This window comes from Emydura macquarii, unplaced genomic scaffold (assembly GCF_026122565.2).
Source record: "Emydura macquarii macquarii isolate MOO-44397 ecotype Brisbane River unplaced genomic scaffold, CSIRO-AGI_Emac_v2 contig_3219, whole genome shotgun sequence".
Lineage (NCBI taxonomy): Eukaryota > Metazoa > Chordata > Testudines > Chelidae > Emydura > Emydura macquarii.
In genome coordinates this window covers 233,328-255,330 of record NW_027133356.1, presented here as the reverse complement: position 1 = coordinate 255,330, position 22,003 = coordinate 233,328, and the positions used below count along the sequence as shown (strand labels likewise).

The window sequence follows — 22,003 nt, the reverse complement described above, 5'->3', positions numbered from 1 at the left end:
AGCATCCCGGGATAAGAAACTGTGGCTGCCCTGGGAAGAGGCCAAGAGACAGAGCTCTGCGGCCTGAGCTCCCAACTGCAGAGGGGGCAGGTGGATATTGGGGTCCATTCAGCACTCTTGAACCTGGGACTATAGTGGGGGGGAAGTAGTCATCAGCTGTGAAAACAGAACCAGAGGGGGAGAAGCCCAGGAGAATCACTAACGTCCCCTTCCTCCAGTTAAGAATCCCAGTCCTACCAGCACTCTTCCTGGTCTGCATTCCTTCTGCAACACGACCCCATCAGTAGGGGCCTCATCTCCCTCATGCAGCTGCTTGAGTCCAGGCCGGGAATGCACAGGAGGAAAGGTCAGTGAGAGCTCCGGGACAAGTGGCTGCAGCTCTGCAGAGGAAATCTACCACGACCTTTCCTCCTGCCAGGGAAACAAGCGCCCAGAAGGCCACATCCTCCCACCACCCGCTGGAAACATCGTTGTGCACAACATGGCTGGACATTAACAACGAACACAAGGCACCTTACAGCAAAGACCCCTCAGCACACCCTCCTAAATCCCAGCTCTGGATCAGCTTTCCCCTTCAGGGCAACGGGCTGCAGAGGCTGAGGGTGGGTGAAGCAAGAGACTTCTTTCAGCAATGCATCTGGAAGGAGCTCTAGAGCACTGGAACAGAGCTGGCTATACCCATGCTCCCATGTTTCTGCATCAGGCACCCTGGGATCCACCAGGTGCTCTCCAGTGAGCACTGAAGAGAGCCCCATAGGTGGGGACCCTGCCAGGAAAGGGGATCTGCTCAGCCATGAAATGCGAGGCTGGGGCAGCAGGGGAGAATGTTAAAGCCAGCCCCTCTCTCACTCATTTACACCCCTTCTACAATATGCACCACCTGCTCCTCTTCGCCAGCCAGGGGAAGGCAAGGAGCTGTGGGCCAGCAGGTGTCACAGAAGAGCAACTCAAGGCTTCTGCAGAGCTCCTAGGCCCTGGCTCAGAGCAGCAGTGACCGTTCTCTTTCCAAACACAGTAAAATAAGTGGCTGCAGGTTGGTTCTGAAAAATCACCATCAGGAGGCATTCTAAATTGAAAGGGAAGCGAGTGACACAAGGCTGGCCAGTGAGCTCCAGCAGTACTTAGGATCCAACACACACTGCAAGTAGGGGAAGGCGATGGGTATTAGGGCAATGTTGGTTTTATGACGTTAGCAAGGCAGCAGCATGTGCCTTTAATGCATCAGGTGTCTACATTCTGTACTCTCTTCTCACTCCGGGCAGCTAAGAACAGGGAGGGGTCGCATGGAGAGACAGCACAGAAGGAAGAGAGACTCAAAGGAGCGCTTAGGGTGAAAGTCATTTGGAAAAACAAATTCCCCTCCCTGTGTTAAAAGGACATCAGATCAGTACGATGGGCTATCCCACCCCGATTTGCTTTGTTCTGCTGGTCACCACAATGGCTAGTGGCATTCGCTGTCCATCGCTCTTTCGGGTTCTCACACCATTCCAAAACGCAAACGCTGCCGGGGAAGGGTTCCAAGCAATTTCGACTTGATTTTTAGAAATTCATGAGAACAGTCGTGTTGTCCTTCAATTAGTTTAATTGGTTTGTACAAAACCTACATTTGGGGCCAAGCTGACCCAGCCATGTTGTCTGAAGGATCTGGTCCAGCAAAAGTCGCCTCCGAGGACTCCACATACTGCAGAACTACATGGCAAGAGACAAACGTGCACCCAGGAGGTTGGGGAAGGAGTCCGAGGCCCAGCAATCCTCGTAACAGAAAAGAGGCAAGCAGGACACACCAGGACTGGGGGCTGAGGTACAAGTTGGTATTACAAAGCTACCTCCCACAGGGGTTGTGAGACTGAGTGAGTGTGATGGGTTTTGACAACGCAAGACACCACAGAGCATGGCTGTTAGAGTCAGAGCTATTTATACAGACACTTCATGCAAATGGCTTGGAAAACAAGGCTGGTGGAGAAGCGTTCCAGCGCCCAGCACAGCTAAAACTGGGGAGGACACACATGGCAAACAGCCACCCTCAACTCAACAGACAGGCGTAGCCCAGGAAGAGTACAAGTTCCAGAATACTGGAGCACTGCATGCTGGGACCTGTGGTCTCCAGAGGCTGCGCTGTGTAAAGAGGAAAGGCTGCAATCCGCTCTGCTCTCCACACTTGGTTTTGGCCCAAAGACTCCCGGCCAAAGTCCTGCTGACATGCAAAGACGACGAATTCCTGCAGCCTGCATCCACAGGGCCACAGCACTCTCTGCTAACCCAGGGCTACAGCCTGCTTTGCATGTGCGCGCACACGATACTTGGGGGTCCCTGTCCCAACAGCCAAAATACTCACCAGTTCAATGCCCTGTGGGAAGGGGTTATCCTCCCAGTCCTTCTCTGGGAAGCGCTGGAGTATCTGCCCCTGGCCATCTCCGCTCCCTGCAAAAATAAATGGAAGGAGCTTGTTAGAGGAATGCAGGCAGCCTGGCTGCTGTGGCCAGCTGCCATTTCAACCGCCTGCCAGAGCCAGACAGCGAGCAACAATGGCAAACTCCAGCACTGCACACAAACAGCGCCCTGCGATAACCCTGTGTATGCACAGCGCAAACATGAACTAACCCTTGCACTCCCCCTGGGAGGAAAGAATTCTCTCTGTGTTACATACGGGCAACCAGATGGAGAGGAAGCTATTTTTTCTCCAGGTTAGACAGCAAATAAGTGGTAGAGCTACCGCAGAAGTCAGAACTTTGACTCCTAAGCCAACAACCCCCCTACACATGCCCCAGCTACATACAGCAAGGGCCTTACCCCAAAACAGAGCAGAGCAGCAATGGAGAGTGAATTCAAACTGAACCAATTAGCACCTTCCCAGAGCTCAAACAGATTAGGCTATAGAGAACCACGTGTCCTGAGCTACCAAACTACTAACAGATTCAGCGCTTCTTAAAGATGAACAAAAATGCAAGAAGGTGTGTAACAGATCACTGGTTAGGTTAATCTCAAATTTCTTTCCGTGTTACTAAAATAATACAGAAACGGAAGGATTTGAACAGTAATTCACTGTTCACCATCTACTTTGTATCTTGCATTTCACTCAGCTTGGACCATAGAAATACACAGGTCAGTTTCACAGTTTGGTTCCTAGGCACCAGGATACAGCTGCAAGGTTCAGGTTGCAAACTCTGCAAGGGAATTTATAAACCTAAATGAGTGACTAACACAGAGCTGTTCAGGTCTGTAGAACTTGCTAGCCTCCCCTTTTAGATGCCAAATCATTCACATAAAATCGCACGTGTATTCCAGCGGAGGAGACTTGCAGAGGGGAGTCAGGACTCCCGGATGGATTTCACTTCTACCATCAATTCAGCATGGTCATGGGCAAGTCTGGGGGTAACAGTGACCTCTCTCACAGGAGCGTTTTGGGGATTAAGGTTTGCACAGCACAATTCCAGTGCTCAATCTGTATAAACTTCAACACTTCAGCATTTAAAAGAGGAATCAAAAAGGTATTAACCAGCTGAGAAATACGTTCAGAGCCCTGTACTTCCACAAAAGATGATACCACCGCGAATCCTGAGACAAAAACCAGGGAGCAGCAGTTCATGGAAACACTAAGACATGTAAATAATGCTTGCTGCATCATGAACCTTTCCTGGGGAAGCACTAGGTGAATTTTAGTTGTTAAAATACCTTCTGGCTCTTCTTTTAGAGCAGGGTTAATCCCTAACCCAGCCCTCAGATACCCAAGTGTCTGTCCTAATCCTTCGTCCTGAATTTCCTTCATGGTCTCCTCTGCCAGCTCCAGGTGTACTACGATCTGTCAAAACAAGGTCTGCTGCCAATGGCCCTCAGCATTTACAGAACACAAATCCAGCTCAGCGGACACCAAGTTCCCCACCTCCTCAATCTCTCCAGCCTCTCTTGCAGACTGCTTTCTAGCCACAGGGGCCAGCTGCCCTTGGCATGCCTCCAGGCCATGTAACAGGAAGAGCCTCACTCCCAAATGCAAGGACCACTGCAGGATTATTTTGGGGAGTTAGACCAATTTATACCACTCCACTTACCACCAGCCACCCACAGCTGTATTTAGAAGCATAAGACAACAGAACACATGCCAATTATAGTCCAAGGACCAAAAAGGAAAGGTCAACGCCAAGTTATGTACAAAATAGTGTCCAGTGTCATGCTAGCATGTGCTCCTTTTCCCTGCCCTCAGACACTACCTCTCTCCACCCACCACTGTCTCAGATGACTCCCTCTCAGACAGCAACACATTTCAAGATGGGCTTGACCCAATAGCTTTGGCCTGACCCAACGGCTTTGACTAGGAGTTTAACACCTGCCCCCTCAGAGTTTAGCCAAAAAGAAACAAAGGCAGATTCAAGCAAAGCACTTGTGTCAAGTTGGGTGTAAATCCCGCTCAAAGCCCCCTGGATTTTGTAGCACTGCGGTGCTGTTTCTATGGCAAACTGGACATTTGACGCTGCTCCAAGTAAATTCAAACAGGGATTATCCAATCAATGCATTTCCATTAATTGCTTCACTTTTCATAGATTCCAATCCTAGAGCAAGAAGGGACCAATGCTGATCATCTAGCCTGATCTCCTGTATAACACAGGCCACAGGACTTCCCCAAATTAATGAACTAGGGCAGATCTTTGACTTACAAATTGCCAGTGAATCCACCACAGTGCTTGGTAAATCGTTCCCCTGGTTATTCGTCCTTGCTGTTAAAAATGTATGCTTTGTTTCCAGTCTGTCTGGTTTCAAAACCCAGCCACTGAATCTTTACAACTTTGTTCACTAGATTGAAGAGCCCTCTGTTATCAGATTTCTCTTCCTCAGGTAGCTATTTATAGACTGATCAAGTCACCCCTTAACTGTTTCTTTGTTAAGATGAGCAGATTGAGTTCCTTGAGTCTATCACTATAAAGTATGTTTTCTAATCCTTTAATCATTCTCATGGCTCTTCCCTGAACCCTCTCCAATTTATCAACATCCTTCTTGAATTGTGGGCATCAGAACTAGACTTAGTATTCCAGTAGCAATTGCACTAGTGCCAAATACAGAGGTAATTTAACACTAAATGGGTTAAAAACTGGCTAAGCGACAGGTCTCAAACTATGATCGTACACCCAGAATCAGCACTGAGCAGACGTGTTTCTAGCGGGGTCCTGAAGGGACCAGCTCCGGGTCCTACACTGTTTAACATTTTTATTAACAACCTAGAAGAAAATAAAATCATTGATAAAGCTTTTAGGTAACCCAAAAATAGGGGAAGTGGTAAATAATGAAGAGGCCAAGTCACTGATACAGCATGATCTGGAGATGTAAAGTCATATCTAAGAACAAAGAATATAGGCCATACTTTAAGGATGGGGAACTCCATCCTGAGAAGCAGTGAGACAAACATTTGGGGGTCATGGTGGATAATCAGACTGTGGGGGGCTCTGGCCAAAAGAACTAATACAGTCCTTGGATGTATAAACGGGGGACTCATGTAGGAGAAGAGCTGTATGCCATGTTAATTTTGTATCATTCTAGGTATTTCTTAAATCAAAATGTCATGCGGTGCCAAATCAAATGCCTTATAGTATATTACAGCAACATTTTTATCAACCAAACAAAAAATCCCGCCACACACCAAGTTGGTCTGAAAAGATAGAAACCCTTGACAAAAATGAGGCGACCCTCTATTTCCCCCAAACCTCACCACAATGTCAACCACTGCATCCAAAAAACAATGGATTACAAAGTACATTAGCAAGACATTTCTACTAAAACGACTGGAAGTGAAAGCTCACCGCGACACTGAAGTTGCCATTACGTTAGTATCTATATGGTGCCTACATCATAGTAGCAAAGGCAGTGGTCCCCTTCCCATTAACAGAATGTGTCGTGTTGCACCCCACCCAGGAGCCATGGCTGGGATCTGAGAGTGAGGGCTGGCAGCCAAGAGAGACAGCTGTGGCCAAGGGCTAGGGCAGGGCTGGAATAAAGCTGGGGACAGAGCAGGGCTGGGTGGCATCCCTCATGGGGGCTGACCCAGAACCTGCTGTGCCCCCCCAAATGTTCCTTCCTAGGTGGGCTCACCCCACAGTTAGGGAACTCCTGATACAAGGGCTGAAATGAAGGGAGTAGCTCATTACTTTGGATTGTTCCAAGGGTTTCTTTTTCAGATTTTATTACAAGAACATGGGATCCACTTACATTTGGCGGACTCAAGCCATAAAGACTAGAAATGTGATGTTTTATTTATTTTTTTTTTTTTTGGCAACGAAAGCTTGGGCTCTGCTATAAAATATTCACACTCATCTGACCCTCCGGCACTCCCTGGAGCAGCTACATAATGGTTCATCTCAGAGACGTATGGAATGTATATTTGCACCTGTAAATGATATGCTACATTTTTTTTTCCTTCCATGGTTTGTTCTAATGATTCTGACTTGAGGGAGAGATTCTCTATCCTGCATCTCATCTGCCAGTAATGATGCCTACTGCAAATTCCATCTTAATACGGACGTGCAGGCCACAGAAATGACATGTTCCAGAATGCAGCCACGCCACGCTGGATCAAGACACAAAGCTTTACACACTGGGACTTGTGACACTCAGATACCATGCTTAGCAAATATAAGGATGGCCCCATTGTACACGTCTATGGACTGCATCTGTCCTGCCCTTTAGCTACTTTTGTCTTTATTAAATCAGCCCTATTGTGTACCCATACTATCTAGAAAGCCCTGTTGCAAGACACTTTCCTGCTCCCCTTAGTTTCTTTTCAGTGGCCTAGCCCTGCCTTCTGCTTCACATTATGCAATGCAATCAACATTTAAAGGTCTCTTTTCCTGTCAAGGGTTCACACTGGCGAGCTCTTTCCTGCTCTTATGAGCTGGGCCAGGACAGCTGGTGTTGCCTCTGCTCTTTCTAACCTGCATGTCTAGGAACACACGTCTGTATGTTTGTGTTAAGGCAGCTGCTCTTGCTTTTTCCTTCCTGTGCTTTCCCAGCACTAGATTGCACAGAAGCCAGGAGGATTTAAGGTAACTCTTGGTTATCGCTGTCTGGATAGTTTAGTATTGGCTGCATTAACAATATGCCATATTTGGAGCTTTATGCTATTTTATCGTAATACTGAAATGTTTAGAAAAGGGTTTAAAAACGGATGCACCCAGCTGACTCAACAACCCCAAGCAAAGTAACTCTGAGCTAGTCAGGTCTGATTTACTACTAGCCATGGGGTTAAAGGATCTTCCCCTAGGAATGGCTGGCTGGCTCTCACGATAGCACAGACATGCAGCATAATGGATTACAAACAAGCAAGGGTCTGCAGCCAACTGGAGAGCTCAGTGGGACGAACTTTCCATGATTTATAAGGCCATGTCAAAATTACCTGGCAAACAGAGAAGAGCCGACTATACCACTGAACACTTTGGAAGGGAGCTAAACCAAAACGTCGACCTCTATCCCTGCATGCCGCCTATCTCCAGACACAAATCTGTTCAGGACACTTCTTGCCTAGACAGACAGACATGCATCATCCCATCCCAAGAGCCCACAATAAAGTGACTCCTCTTCAAAGTCTCTCTCTCAGCCACCGACACATCTGCACCTCCACTTCAGACCAACTCTCTCTTGCCCCACCTGCTACCCTGCTCACCCCCTACGCCCTTCCTCCCGTCCATGGTGGGTTGATCTATCCCTGCTGCACCGACTCGAGATCAGTGTCCCCCGCCTCCCCAATTCTCTAGCCCTTCTTGAAACCCATCTCAAAGCCACTGAGCTGTCAAGCACTTCTCCAGCCCTTCATACTTCTCCCAAGGCTTCCATACCACAGGTTCTCAGACTCACTGTAATATAGCCACCCTGGGAACTGCTGAGCTTCAATCATCTTTGACCATTTTGTGACACAGCTGCAGCTCTGTGCTTTTAAGTTTCAAGTTCTCAAACAGCCGGCCTGGAGACCTCATGGCTAGAGACGTGGATGTTCACTCAAGAGAGATGGGCTCGCATCACAGGTTGGAAAGGGCTGTGATGGACTAGAGTGGCTGCAGTACATTCTGGCCCCTAGGGGAACAGGGCCTTGTTCCACTCTGCCGCAGTCCCTCCAGCCAGCGTAAGAACAGCAACTAACTATCTGCTCCATAGAGAAAGTTGCTGCAACGTTAGGACACAAGAGGGGGTGAAAAGGAGGGAAATGAATTTACACAGGGACCTAAGATACAAGACCTTGTTTGGAGTAGGAGCAGAAAGGAAGTAGGTGTTCTCAAACAGGGAGTTGTGACCCCTGAAGGGGGTCGCGAGGTTATGGGGGGGTTGCGAGGTGTTAGCCCCCATGTATGCCAGTAAGGAGGGCATGGCATGCGGGCATGTCATCATTTTTGTGATGGGGGAGTCACAGCCTGAAATATTTTCAAAAGGGATCCCAGCAAAAAATGTTTGAGAACCCCTGAAACCCTTCTGCAATGGTGTAAGGTGCCTCCTCTTAGCTCTCTGCTCACCAAGCACTTTATTCCTTTAGTAATGTCACCAGGATCTTTCAAATGACAATCTGCACAGTGTGCAAAGTCTGTCCTGGCAATTAGTCTTCCCAGAAGCCACCATATGAGGCAGGAGATGGACTAGTTCCACCTGGGAGAGTAGGTGGCAGCACAGGACGCTTCACACAGGTACCGACAGAGTAAAACTGACAGCTCATTTTAAACTACAAGCCAAGAATTAATTCTATAGATCAAAACAAAGCCGGAGCTCAGTTCCAAGGACATCTCAGTGGAGAGGATTCCAGAAATTGCCCAAGCCTTTAAAACTGCAGCCATTTCTAAAAGTATAAAATCTTAAAACTTCAATAAACAGTTCACACTGCAGGAGAGTAAAATACACCCTTAGAATTGTACGAGGCTATCAGCATTGATGCACGAGCACACAAAGGCCACAGACATCAGCTTGCAATGAGGCCTGTTAGCTGTGAGTTGGAGCACTGCATCCTGGGAACTGTAGTCTTTGAGAGGTGTAGCCTTCAAAAATAAGAGGCGGCAATCTGCTCTCGTATATGCAAGTCAGGCATGGAAGTTAGCCAGTGCTGCCCTTGGATTAGAAAGTTTGGACATCCCTCTTCTATCGGAGAGCTACCATAAAATAGGGTGGGGCAGCTGCATCGAACTGATTCCAGGGGCAGAACAGTCTGTCAGGAAACTAACAACACCACAGCCCTTTGCAATGCTCAGTGCTGCCCCAGAGCAAAGCAGTGCCTCTTAGCACAATATATAGGCAGAAATGCAGCTGTCAAACACCCACCCATATGAACTGGAGCAGTTCCACGGTGCCCTGTAGAAAGTGCTAATTTTTAAAAAGGAACTGTGAGGGGATTCTGACTTCCTATCTAAAACTTGATCTCTGCCCTAAGCAGAGTCCAGCACCTGGCTAACCAGAACTGCTGGAAGGAAAAAATCCCAGTGCATGACACTGCTGTGGCAAACTGCCATGAGACTGGGTCAAGAGCGAGGTGAAGTGCAGTCGATATCCATTAGGTGCTGGCAAGTCCTGTGCTGCTCTCTATAGCTTTCCAGGATGACAGGAAATGTGCTTATGCTGCAGCCAATCAAGGCTGTGCCCAAAGCCATGCTACACCTCAGCACACGGCTGTGCGACTCACATGACCAAATAAAGAGTAGAGACAGGAAGCCCCCCAGTTCCTGCTTGCCTTGGGACATGAAATGTTTGCCAAGGGTGTGGAAAAAACAGCCCAAGGCTACACCCTATATCATAACTTTGACACGCACTATTAGCTCACCACAGGGACAATCACACTATGCACCAGAGGGCTGAATTGAAAGCGGAGCAGAGTGCATACCTCCCCGCAAAACCAGAGGAAAGTCACCAAATCCAAGGCCACTGTGCTCAGCCAGCTAACATCGCTGGCTTGGATTTGAGAAAGGGCCAATTCCTGGAATCAAGGAGGTGCCTGTGATCATTTGGTAGTTTGTCTGTTAAAAGGGTTACACTGAGCAGACTCCATGGGAGATCAGGGCTCTGTTTCCTGGAGATGGAAGGGCCACTTTCAGAAACAGGACATGAACTGAAAAGTGCAGGCTCCCCCAGGGTGCTCCTATAGCTATCAGTGCAACTGCTGCCACTTAAATTTCATTGCCACTAAATCACTGAGTCACCAGAGACTCTTCAAAGGCCATGGATAAGATCTGGGATAGCATGAACAAACTTGAGCACCGTTCCCTCGGTCTTCAGAAGATGTACTTGGCCTCCAGCGCAGCATCCTTCACTGGTCCTCTACATCCTAGCTTCTGCTCCACACAGCACCCGAGGCCCCCAGCAAAGTATTGCATGAGTGCCTGCTCCGCTCCTCAGGGCTGCAGCTATACTGCCCATAAGAACCTGGCAGGGAGGGTACAGCACAGTCCTTCCCCAGCTTCACTGTAACACTGGAGAAGACATCAGCAAGGGGGTTTCAGTGCCACAGCAGCACAAGATGACAAACAGAAGCAGAGGAGAAAACAAGAGCATCTATGGGAGAAAAACAGGACTGTGTGCAGAGCTGCTGAGAGCTGGAAGCAGCTTGCCCTCCACGCCATGACTGGAGACACTAGAGGGGTAGGTCTGCACTGCCATTAGACACTAGTGGCTGGCCCGTGCAAGCTGGCTTGGGCTTGCGGGGTTTGTGCTGCAGGGCTGTTTAACTGCAGTGTATTGTTACGGGTTCTAGGACCGTGCAAGGTGGGAGGAGGGAAGCGGCAGCACCTCACTTCCCACCTATGACTTGATGTCTGGGAACATTCAGCAATTTAGAACGGCTGGATTGATGGAAGAGGGGAATAGCTGGGGCTTCGATTATTTATTTGGCACGCATATATAAAAGTCGTGCCTGCTTGACCATGCTTTCCCCCCAACCCTTTGTATATCATTTTTCTTCGATTAGGAATTCTTCAAGAAAGGGACTGTCTTCCTGTGCGTGTAGTGCCCAGCAATCTGGGGCCCTTCAATTCCCTGGTAATATACATATTACATAACCCATCAGAATCAGAAGTCGGTCCAGTAAAAGATATTACTTCTGCCACCTTGTCCCACCAGAGTCAGTCTTTTCTAGGCGTCACATCTCGGTCTAATTCAATTCTGAAGATGAAATTCCCAGAAAGTCCCATGCCATAATCAAATATGACCCCTCACTTAGCCCTGCAACAAAATAGGTTGGACGTGGTCCAGTGGGGGCTGGCCTCTCGCCTCACACATGCGTATTTCAGACTCAAGTCCACAGATGCAGAACATGCAGCCTTGATATTCGATATCAAGTCTGCAAAAGACACATGGATGATGATGTGCAGTGACATGGGAGATCCTGCCAACCCCACCATCCATGCAGATACTGAACATTAAGGTCAATGTGGAGAAAAGGGAAGCCTTGGGAACATGATCCCACCCGCAACACTTCATTCAGTTCTGGGCACCTCAAACTGAAAGAAATTCAGTGAACTGGACTGGATGGCTGGAGGGTTTGATTTATGAGGAAAGGTTAGAAGGGCTAATGTGGACAGCTTGGGAAAACAATAACAAAGTGTGTGAAGGGTACAATCACCAAGGGAGATGAATTGTTCAGGATAGGGCAAGGAGATACAGCTGGGGCAAATGAACTGTTCATTTCATTCTAATCTGAGTATTAAGAAAACCTCTCAGCAGAAAGTTCAACTAGACTGTGGAATTTTTCGGGGGGAGAGGGCAGGGGCAGGCACTCGGGAACAGGAGGAGATTCCATTATCTGGGTCACTTACACCTAGACTAGACAAACCTTCAACAGTATTGTATGGAACAATCCTGCCCTGGGCCTAAGGGGACATATGGACTAGAAGGGACCAAGTCATGCTTTCCCATCTCCAGTATCTGATGCGGTGCTAATCCTCAGTCTACCGCACCAGGGCAATTCCATTCACAAGTCACAACACATGGAGAAACTAAACTTTATATGAGCCTCTGTCACAAGATTAAAGAGCTGCCTAGTAATGAGATTTTTATAGAGGAGCTAAAATTAAATGTCTGCACAGAACCGGAAGGTGTTCCTCTTCTTAAGAGACCTTTTTATAAGCCTGTGTCTATTTCCAAATCATCCCCTCTTTGGACTCCAGCTCTCACCTCAACACTGTCATTACCTTACACAAACCCACGCCTGCACTTTCAAATTAAGGTCTGGAGATGTCAGGAAGACATGCTAGCTCATTCTAGTCATATGGATATCAGCGCACCAGGCCTCTTGGAGGCTGGCAAGTTAGGATCCCTGCTGTTTTGTGCATTGCCACCCACCCAGATAGAGAAACAGCGCAGGAGTGGCTGCTGAAAGAAACTCAGCTGCTCCTGAGATGTCACGTGAAATAGGAACCTTGGACAGAGTTTGAGCTCCCTGTCACTACATCAGCTGGATCAGTCAATACAGCAAAGCCAGGGAGTCCCCAAATTCAAATTGTTCCAAAGTTATGGGCACCCCAATGGCCCTTAGTTGCTGCCTCCATCTGATGTAGTGGCATCTATTCCTTGCAAGGTTAGGGCAGGCTCCTGGAGCACAGAGTCATAGCCAGAAAAACCCTGCCTGGGCCAGAAGCTGCAATGAGTGATACCAAATTCAGGGCTGGCCATGGAGCCTATGAAAGCTTGCAGAAATTCACAGATTCCAAGGCAAGAAGGGACCACTGTGATATCTAGTCTGACCTCCTGGATAACAGGCCAGGGAACTTCCTCACAAGAATTCCTGTAGTGGATGTTTTACAAAAACATCCAAATTTGATTTAAACGTGGTCAGTGACGGAGTTCACCATAACCCTTGGTAAACTCTTCCAGTGGTTAATTACTCCCACCATTAAAAACGTTCGCCTCATTTCCAGTCTGAATGCTAAGCTGCTTCCCTCCCCACTTCTCCTTTTGGAAAGACTCCAATACATCAAAAAAAGGGGGGGATGGGGGCCTCAGTGCTGTTCCAAATGGGCCAGTGCTTCCTCACAAGAGCTATCCTCCCGTCAGTCCAGAGAGGCAAAGGACTGACCTCCCTCCACCCCCTCTCCAAGCCAGGTACCGTACAAATCACTAGCACCACTCCCTCACCCACTCTCTCTCTCTCTAAGAATGCCTCGAACCCAACATGGACTAATCCTGCACAGACAGGGGGTTGGGGAAAGGACACAACAATCCGACACAGCTTTACTAAGAACCACTGAAAAAAAGCAGGGCCATAGAGTCATGAACAGGACACACGCGTGCTGACATGAAGCCCAACGCCGAGGAGCAGCCCCGTATCTTGACCACTTACCAAGAGGAAAGTTGTATTTATCTTTACAAACAGTAAAGCCCAAGAGGAAGTAATTTAAAAAAAAATATCCGCCTGTTTCCAAGAGAGTTTGTCCCAGAAAGTGCTGCTCCAGGCCTTGGAAGTTACTGGTAAAGGGGGAGATAAGCTTTTTACAGCTGCTGGCACTTGTTCACCCATATCTCTGTTTTAGAAATGCTGTCATTATATAGCAGGAAGTCCTTAACAAATACCTCAAGCTTAGCAGAATAATTAGCGAACCCTTCCTCCAAAGCAGTGAGCACCAACGCTAGTACACTGACGAGCAGCACAGAACAGCCCCGCGCACACCGCGCACCTTTCGGAAGTAGTCCTCCAATGGAAGCTGCCTCAGTAGCCCGTAAGTGCCTGGCTTTTAAGACGTTAACCAAGTGCCAAGGGAGCTCTCTCGGGGCAAGAGGGGAATTCATGCATCTGGAGAGGGGAGCCAGGCAAGCTACCACAGGAGGCATCACCCAGTGCTTATAGGGACATAAGAACTGGCACCAAGTGAACTCTGACCTCCTTTCCTTGGAGAGAAGGGGGAGAAGTCTGAATTAGACTGAATTCCCCCCTGCTCCACCGGTGTACTTCCCCCCAAAAGGCAGAGAACTGACAGCCCTAAGCATGGTGAGGGGTGGACTAGGTGAGTGACGGATTAAGGATTTTCCCATCTCTAGCATGGAGGCTGAGAGAAGGAGCATCCTCTGCTGCAGTGAGGGTGCAGTCACCCTTTAGTTTCTCCAACTTTAGTTTCAGAGGTTTAGGTTTTGCAGAACTTGACATTCTGGAAGGGCACAAGATGTCACTAGGCAATCTTAGCTCTGCATTAATGAAGATTTGTGGCCATAAATTTGGAATTCAAGCGCAGCCCCCAGCAACTACAGGTCCTTGCATGCAATTCTTCATCTTGAGCTCTGCAGCCAGGCCACACTGCAGGCTGTGACTTATAGTCTTCATAGGCCACATCTCCATATTCAGAAAAAGGGAACCCTGAATCACATGCTAAAATGCCTGGACAATGAGCCCCAAGGACCCAAATCGAAAGGCCAGCATAGACTCAAGTGTGAAAAAACCCTGTCTGGCTCACGTAGCCTGATGAGATTGGAGGAGAGAGGTCTTGGAGCTACTTTCCACTTTGATTTGCGGTGAAGAGGTAATGGGTCTTGGTTTGCTGAGCAGAGTGAGAGCAGAATGAAAAGCAAATGCCTCCCAAATCAAACACTTCTTAAACTGGCAAAGGGAACAATAGTTCCCAAGCTGCACAAGAAGAATAACCTGCCCTACATAGGTGACTCTGCTCCTCAGTGCTTCCGGAGACTTCAAAACACCAGCTGCTAAGCCAAATGGAGAGACAGGCAAAGCTGCCAGTTCCAATAGCCCTGCTCAAGGGCAACATTAACCATGGCTTCAGGTCCCCGAGACAGCCACAGGACTGCTGCAGCAATGAGCAGGCATAACATCTGCCTCCTAACTCTACTCCAAACTGATCAATTATACTGCTCGGAGCCTGTGCACAGTGGAAAAATTCTACTCTTAGAAGCCTCCCACCCAAACAGACAGCTCTTGTAGACTAACTCCGGGCCTTCTCTCCCCAAGGGACACCGTGCTGCCCTCGGTTTCCGTTCGCCCACTAAGTTCACAAGCCAAGGGAGGAGACTGGTCTGTCGCTGAATGTCTGGATGAAAGGTTTTGGATTATGCCCCGCTCTGGGAACAGAACTCATGAGCAATCTGAAAGCACTTCATGCTACCAACTGGAGGGATTATTCCTCCCTCTCCCCATCCTACCCATGCCCAAGCCCAGGCCTACTCTTTCCCAGCTCTGTGTAGATGGAAACTCAAGGCAGCAGAATGCTCTTTTATGTGGCCTAGGAGCCCTTAAAATGAATTGCTACTGCTGCATATGGGACCAAGAAAGGATATTGCTGAGAAGCCCCTCCCTGGGGCTCCGTATACTACAGCCACTAGTAACGTGCCAGTCAACCAGGAGGGGGCTAGTCAGTGACTACCACAAACTTCAAGACCTCAGGGCTCAGCAATGGACTCCAGGGTTTGCTCAGGACCAGTCTTTCTTCCCCTCTGCCAGTCAAATCCATCCTTGAGTCTCCCACCCAATCAACCCCAGCCACAACACACTGGGGAGCCCTTTCAAGCAGTACCACAGGAATCTGGACACAAAATACTGTACACAAACCGAAGAGCGCTGCCTACGCAAGGCTCCACAGGCACTGGGGCCTGGGGGAGCTACTAAAAGCATTTGGGGAAGGAAGTTGCTCTATTTTTACCCAGTGTCAATGCCAGCTGTCTACCAGGGGAGCTATTAGCCAGCTCCCAGTGCCATTCTCTGCCAATAATTACAGAGCCAGCCCCGCTGACATTTACCCAAGCACTAAAAACAGCACCTGCTGCACTACCATTCCCTCCTCGCTATGTGAGACACAGGGCAGACAACATGAGCACCAGCTACAGAGGACCCACAGAGGCGGTCTGCAAACCAGCGGTCCATGCTTTCTCACATCACAGCCTATGGACATGCAGGTAAAAGCACGGGGTTTGCCTGGACAGACAAGTGCAGCAAAATAGCTGCTGGCATACTCTGCCAGCTCTTCCTGCCACATCCCTCTAGCACTAACCTTCAGTGCTCTCAAACCTGCTGACAAAAGTCACATTAGACTCAGAAGTAGATTTTCTGTCAAAAATACTTTTGATGGAAAATGCAGTTTCTGCAAAATCAAAAATTTTCCTGTGAAAATTGAAATTTTTCATCAGGAAAATCTATATGAAGTATTTCATTGCAGGCTGGTTCCACATTTGATTGCATCTGCTGTAGCATCTCATGGGAGTTGTAGTTCAGGTGCCTTATCTCCCCCCTCTCTCTTACAGGCAGAGTTCCTTGGTCAGACTACATCCCCTCTCTGACGGAGTCTTGTGGTGCATCATGGGATATATAGTCTGGCCACAGGGCCCAGCCCCTAAGGAAAAACAAGGGCACGAAGCACCTGAACTTCAACTCCCCTGAGGCACTGTTCAATGAAAAATATCTGTTTCAACTTTTCATTCGAATGTGGGACAAAAACGAACACTGAAACGTCAGAATTTCCTGTGGAACACAAAGTCCAGTTTACAATCAGCTCTACTATTCGAGGCCTTCCCAACTCCACATATCACTTGCTTCCCAGTCACTCTCCCACACTGCCCCACTCCCTTACACAGACTCACCACAGCAGCATCTTCTGAAACACCTTCAAAAAGGCAAGCTGCACTCTCCCCATCTGTACTCCCTGGAATGAGATAAACCTTCCCAGGCCAGCAGAGAGGCCCCAAAGATCTTGTTCTGACTCTTCACACCCACACCCCAACAGTGAGTAGGCAGGACATGCAGCAGAACAGCCACACTCGCTTGCAAAGCACAACATGAAACACCTGTAAAGAACGGTTCCAGACAGCGTGAGCACGTCCTGTCCAGGCCAGCACTGAGACAGCACAAAGCCCTAGCATGAGACAACACTTGGAGCAAGGAAGAAGTGAGAACAACATTCATACTGTGCTCGTGTAAGTGCTGCCCCCCCACCCACGCCCCTTGGGAGAGAAATCACCAGCAGCACACCACTGAATGTAAGAGGCTGAGGGGAAACAGCAATGGTAAGTAAGACATGCAGTCAGTACAAGGCTCTGTCAATCAAGATTAGGAAAGGATGGAACATTCTTAGGACCTCATCTGTGCACTGAAATCTTAACCGCAGGCCTGTCTCTATTAGCCTTGTGCCAGCGCCAGGCTTGTCAGAGCAAACGGCCAGGCTCTGGAGTGCTCCACAGCCAAAGCCGTGGCCTGGGTATCACAGGAGCAGGAGTCACCAGATGGTAGTGGACCATACGGCTGCACTTCCCCCAATGCCCTGAAGGATGAAAAGCCCACCAGGTGAAGCAGGCAGCTGCGTATCCTGCTACCATGAGTGAGCGTTTCTCCACTGACTGAAATCTTGAGGCAAGACAATTGTTACAAGCTAGTCTGCTCGCCCACCCGCCAGCAATGTCTCAAACAGAACCAAGCCATCAGGAAAGATTTCTCATCACCACTCAGATGGCCAGTGAGACTGGGACAGGTTTGGGGTTTGCTGGGGAGGAAATGAGTCATCTGTCCGCATCCCAGCACACCAGCAGCTCCGAGCGCTAGATCTGCTAATGACAGAGGAAAGAGAATCCGCTAATCCCACAAGAGCAGCAACGGCAGAGCAAATATTTACAGCTCTCCATTAGTTTGGCTTTTGCTAAACTGGTGCTTCCTGCCAGCACAGAGCAGGGCGAAACTTGATACAGCTGTCAATTAACTTCCACCCAGAGCCCGGCTACGCTCTGCCCAGCTCCATTTGGCATCTTCCACCATCCTTCCAGCGGAGGGAGCTCTGGAGGGCTGACAAAGACAAGCAGCTCCATCAAGATTTCCTGGTCAAATTATCCACGCCATGGTGTCAGACACTATAGCAGCAGTGTGCTGCAACTCAACTCCCGGCACCGCCGTCTCTAGGAGGGGGCAGAACCCAGGAGCTCACCGCAGCCCCCACCCATGGGCCAGTGGGCTTTTGAGTGGTGTTGGTATCTGTCCAGCTACGGGGGCAAGGGGAACTGGGTGTTGTCTCCTTCCTGACTGCACCCACATGAGCCCCCCACCTTCACTCTGCCCTCCCCCACACAGGCCCTTCCCCCCCCCCCCCCCCCCGCCATAGCTTGGGAACAGACTTCCATAAAGGATCTGGGGATGGCTTGGAACTGGCGCTGCCTAGCGGGGAAAGGCCCTGTGTCCCATTCCCTGCCCCCTAAGCCAGCCAGCCCCCCACCATGGGTCCGGATCGGAACCGGTGCCCCCTAGAGAGAAAAGTCCCTGTGCCCCATTCCCTACCTCTCTGAGCCAGCCAGTCCCCCCTACCATGGGTCCGGATCGGAACAGTGTCGACCCGGTGTCCCGTTTCCTCCTCCCCCACCCCCCGAGCCAGCCAGCCCCCCACCCTGGGTCCAGATCAGAACCAGCACCCCTTAGGGATCAGATATAGAGCTTTTTAGACTAATTCCCCTCTCAATTTGCAGAGGCAGGACTCCTCCCTCATCAGTACAGAGAGCCCCCTTCTCAGCCCCCATGCCCTTAAAAGTAGCCGCTTGCTCTTTTTGGTAGGACCTACAAAAACCCAACCGCCCCCACCGCTGACAGCTCTCCCAGATCTGGGCGTTGTCCCCTGGTTCCTATAAACTACAGTATGTGCCTTGCTCAGCAGAGAAAAAAAAATAGAAAACTCCTGCCCCAGCTGAGGAGACACTCCTGTGCCATTTCTGCAGCTTACAGACTCTCACAATTACAGACATCTTGGTGCCATTCTTACTGGAGAAAAGTCAGTAAGAAGTAAACATAGACCCTCTTCTGAGAGAGCCAAGTACACGTGCACAGAACGGAGAGTACAAACACACACAGACAGAGGAAAGTAATTTGAAAGAATTGGCAGTATTTTAGGACCAGGTCTCATTTGACACACACCACTCTCCAGTGCAGGGGCTGGGTGACTCTGTATACTGTGTGCGCGCATGACACTACACAAGACAGAGTTAGAAGACACTCCGGCTGCCAATTCTGTTCTGCAGACCAAGCATGCAGCTGTAATGCTGTTTGAATTAGCTCAGCGCTCCCAGCCCAGTGAAATCTGCCACGTGATGCTGCCTTTGGTTCCCAGCAACTCTGTGCTACCAGAGTCAAGGCTGAGTATGGTACATGCCAGCCTCCTCGCACCATGAAAAGATCCCTAGGAAGATGAACTCTCAGAGCGAGGCAGCAGGGGAGCCGGAGTGTAAAGCTAATGAGAATGAAGGATGCTGAATCTCGGAAAATGAGCTCAGACCACAAGCTCTGCTAAATCATGCTGTGAAAACACAGCAGCATTCCCAAGGGCGATAACTGAGCAAGGGGGTGGGGAAGGGAAGGACAGATGACACTGCTCCCTCAGAACCCAGATTAGGGAAGTCTGCCAGATGAGATGTAAAATTAAATTCCTGACCACTCCTGTTCCTTACAATTCCTTCGGTATTCTGCATAAGAAGATGTTAAACTCCATGTCCTGGGCAGATTCTAACTTGGCTGATTTCCTCCTGCTTCTGTTAACTCCACCTGTAGTTTCCATGGGATACAAGATTCCCCTTTCTGTCTTACATTAGTTTGTAGCTCTCCTCTGTACTGTTAAGCAGCTGCCATGTTCCACAAAAGAGATGGCAGCATTTATTTGTGGCAGATGAAGCAACATACACAGGGCTTAAACATACCAGACCCCCAAGATAGAAATGTGCAGCTCGAAAGCTTGTCTCTTTCATGGAGAGAAGTTGGTCCAATAAAAGATATGACCGCCCCCACCTTGTCTCTCTCAGACAGGTAGGGTGCACTAAAATCATAGATTCATAGAATTAGAGAAACGTGGGGCTGGAAGGGACCTCGAGAAGTCAAGTCCAGCCCCCAGCGCTGTGGCAGGACCAAGTAAACCTAGACTATCCCTGACAGGTGTTTGTCCAACCTGTTCTTGAAAACTTCCAGTGACGGGATTCCACAACCTCCCTGGGAAGCCTGGTCCAGAGCTTAACTACCCTTAGAGTTAGGAAGTTTTTCCCAATATCTAACCTAAACCTCTCTTGCTATAGATTAAACCTATTACTTCTTGTCCTACCATCCGTGGACATGGAGAACAATTGATCCCCATCCTCTTTAGAACAGGTTTCAGACATGTTAAGGGCTGTTATCAGGTCCTCCCGCTCAGTCGTCTTTTCTCAAGACTAAACATGCCCAGTTTTCTTAACCTTTCCTGATAGGTCAAGTTTTCTGAACCTTGGTTGCTGTTCTTTGGACTCTCTCCATATCTTTCCTAAAGTGTGGCTCCCAGAACTGGTCACAGTACTCCAGCTGAGGCCTTACCAGTGCCGAACAGAGTGGGACAATCACCCGCATTTTACATATGACATTACTGTCTATACATCCCAGATTGGTATTAGCCTTTTTTGCAGCTGCATCACATTGTTAACTCATTCAATCTGTGATCTACTATAATCCCTAGACCCTTTTCAGCAGTGCTACCACGTTATTCCATATTTTGTACTTGTGCATTTGATTTTTTTCTTCCAAAGTATAGTACTTTGCATCTGTCTTTATTGAATTTCATCTTCTTGAATTCAGACCAATTCTCCAATTTCTCAAGGCCATTCTGAATTTTAATCCTGACAATTCCTCCCAGATTGGTGTCATCTGCAAAATGTTAAGGATACTCTCCACCCTATTATCCAAGTCATTAATGAAAATATTAAATAGTACAGAAGCCAGAACAGACCCCTGAGGGACTACTGAACCATTGAGAACCACTCTGAGTATGGTCTTTCAAGCAGTTACGCACCCACCTTTTAGTAATTTCATCTAGACCACATTTATCTAGTTTGCTTATGAGACTGCAACGTGGGGACTGTGTCTAAAGCCTTACTAAAAATCAAGATATGAAATTATGGCTTCCCCCTCTCCACTAGACCAGTAATCCTTTCAAAGAACGAAATTAGGTTGGTTTGGCATGATTTATTTTCGACAAATCCATGCTGGCTAGTCCTTATAATCTTCTTGTCCTCCAGGTGCTTGCAAATTGATCGTTTAGTCATTTATGCCAGTATCTTTCCAGATGTCAAAGTTAGGCTAACGGGTCTATAGTTCACTGCGGTCTCTTTGTTCCCCTTTTTAAAGACTGGCACTATGTTTGTCCTTCTCCAGTCTTCTAGGACCTCACCTATCCTCCAGGAGTTCTCAAAGATAATTGTTAATGGTTCCAAGATTGCTTCAGAATGCAAGAGTTCAGGAATTCCGAAATCAGAGTTCTTAAGCAGCCTCCTGGCGAGATTGTTGGTTTGTCTACATGTGACATTACTCACAGCAAGCCAGGGTTGGAATCCACAGTGCACACTAAGTTTGCCACACAGTGACATCCCATGTGGATCCTGCTTCATCAGTGAAAAGGTTCTAGTGCACCGTGACGTACCCTGTTTCAAAGGGCAGTACACGTCACAGAACAGGACGGAACTTTCACTGCACTATAGCAATGGCCACACAGGACACTACTGTTCGGCAAGTTAGAGTGCTGCAGATACACACACTGGCTTGCCACACACTAACCTGCCACGCAGACAAGCCCTAAAGTAGAAGCACTGTCCACCCGTCACTTGTGGATAGTTGGAAGGTCGCCACCAAGTTACTAACCCGAGATCCTGATCGAGATCTGTTTTTTCATATCGATCTCAGCTTTTAAAATGTGATCTATGTGGCGCTGCCAATCTCACTTCCCATGGTTGCTCAAAGGGAAGAGTCAGTTCCTCCTCCTCCTCCATCTCCCCAGCAGTCTGGGTGAGGGAGTGTTGGTTGACTGGCAAAAAGGGAGAAGGAGAGAACAGTAGCTTACATTACTCCTCTTCCCTGCCCCCTTTTGCACAGCCAGCCCCCACCGAAAGCTAAGGACTAATTCCTGAAGGGTACCTTTCTCCAGTTTTGTTTATTCCATTTCGCTAGGCACAGACTCCTGTTTAGCAGAAAGGCTTTCCCTGGATTTCATCCCTCATCTCTTCATTTTAGGGGTGGCTAATGCAGACAAGTGCTTCGAGTGGGGGATCGCAGAATGATGAGCACCCACAGAAATCCACACATTCCATA

General features: G+C 48.6%; 1 protein-coding gene across 6 annotated transcripts in view; it reads right to left on the bottom strand.

Annotated features, from left to right (window-relative positions):
• SBF1 (SET binding factor 1) overlaps positions 1-22,003 on the bottom strand; it is a 133,516-nt gene that overhangs the window by 61,979 nt on the left and 49,534 nt on the right. For all 6 annotated transcript variants that reach the window (XM_067531405.1, XM_067531409.1, XM_067531406.1 and 3 more), the window contains exon 2: positions 2,336-2,421. In XM_067531405.1, the coding sequence (XP_067387506.1) occupies positions 2,336-2,421 (86 nt within the window). The remainder of the gene's footprint in view (positions 1-2,335; positions 2,422-22,003) is intronic.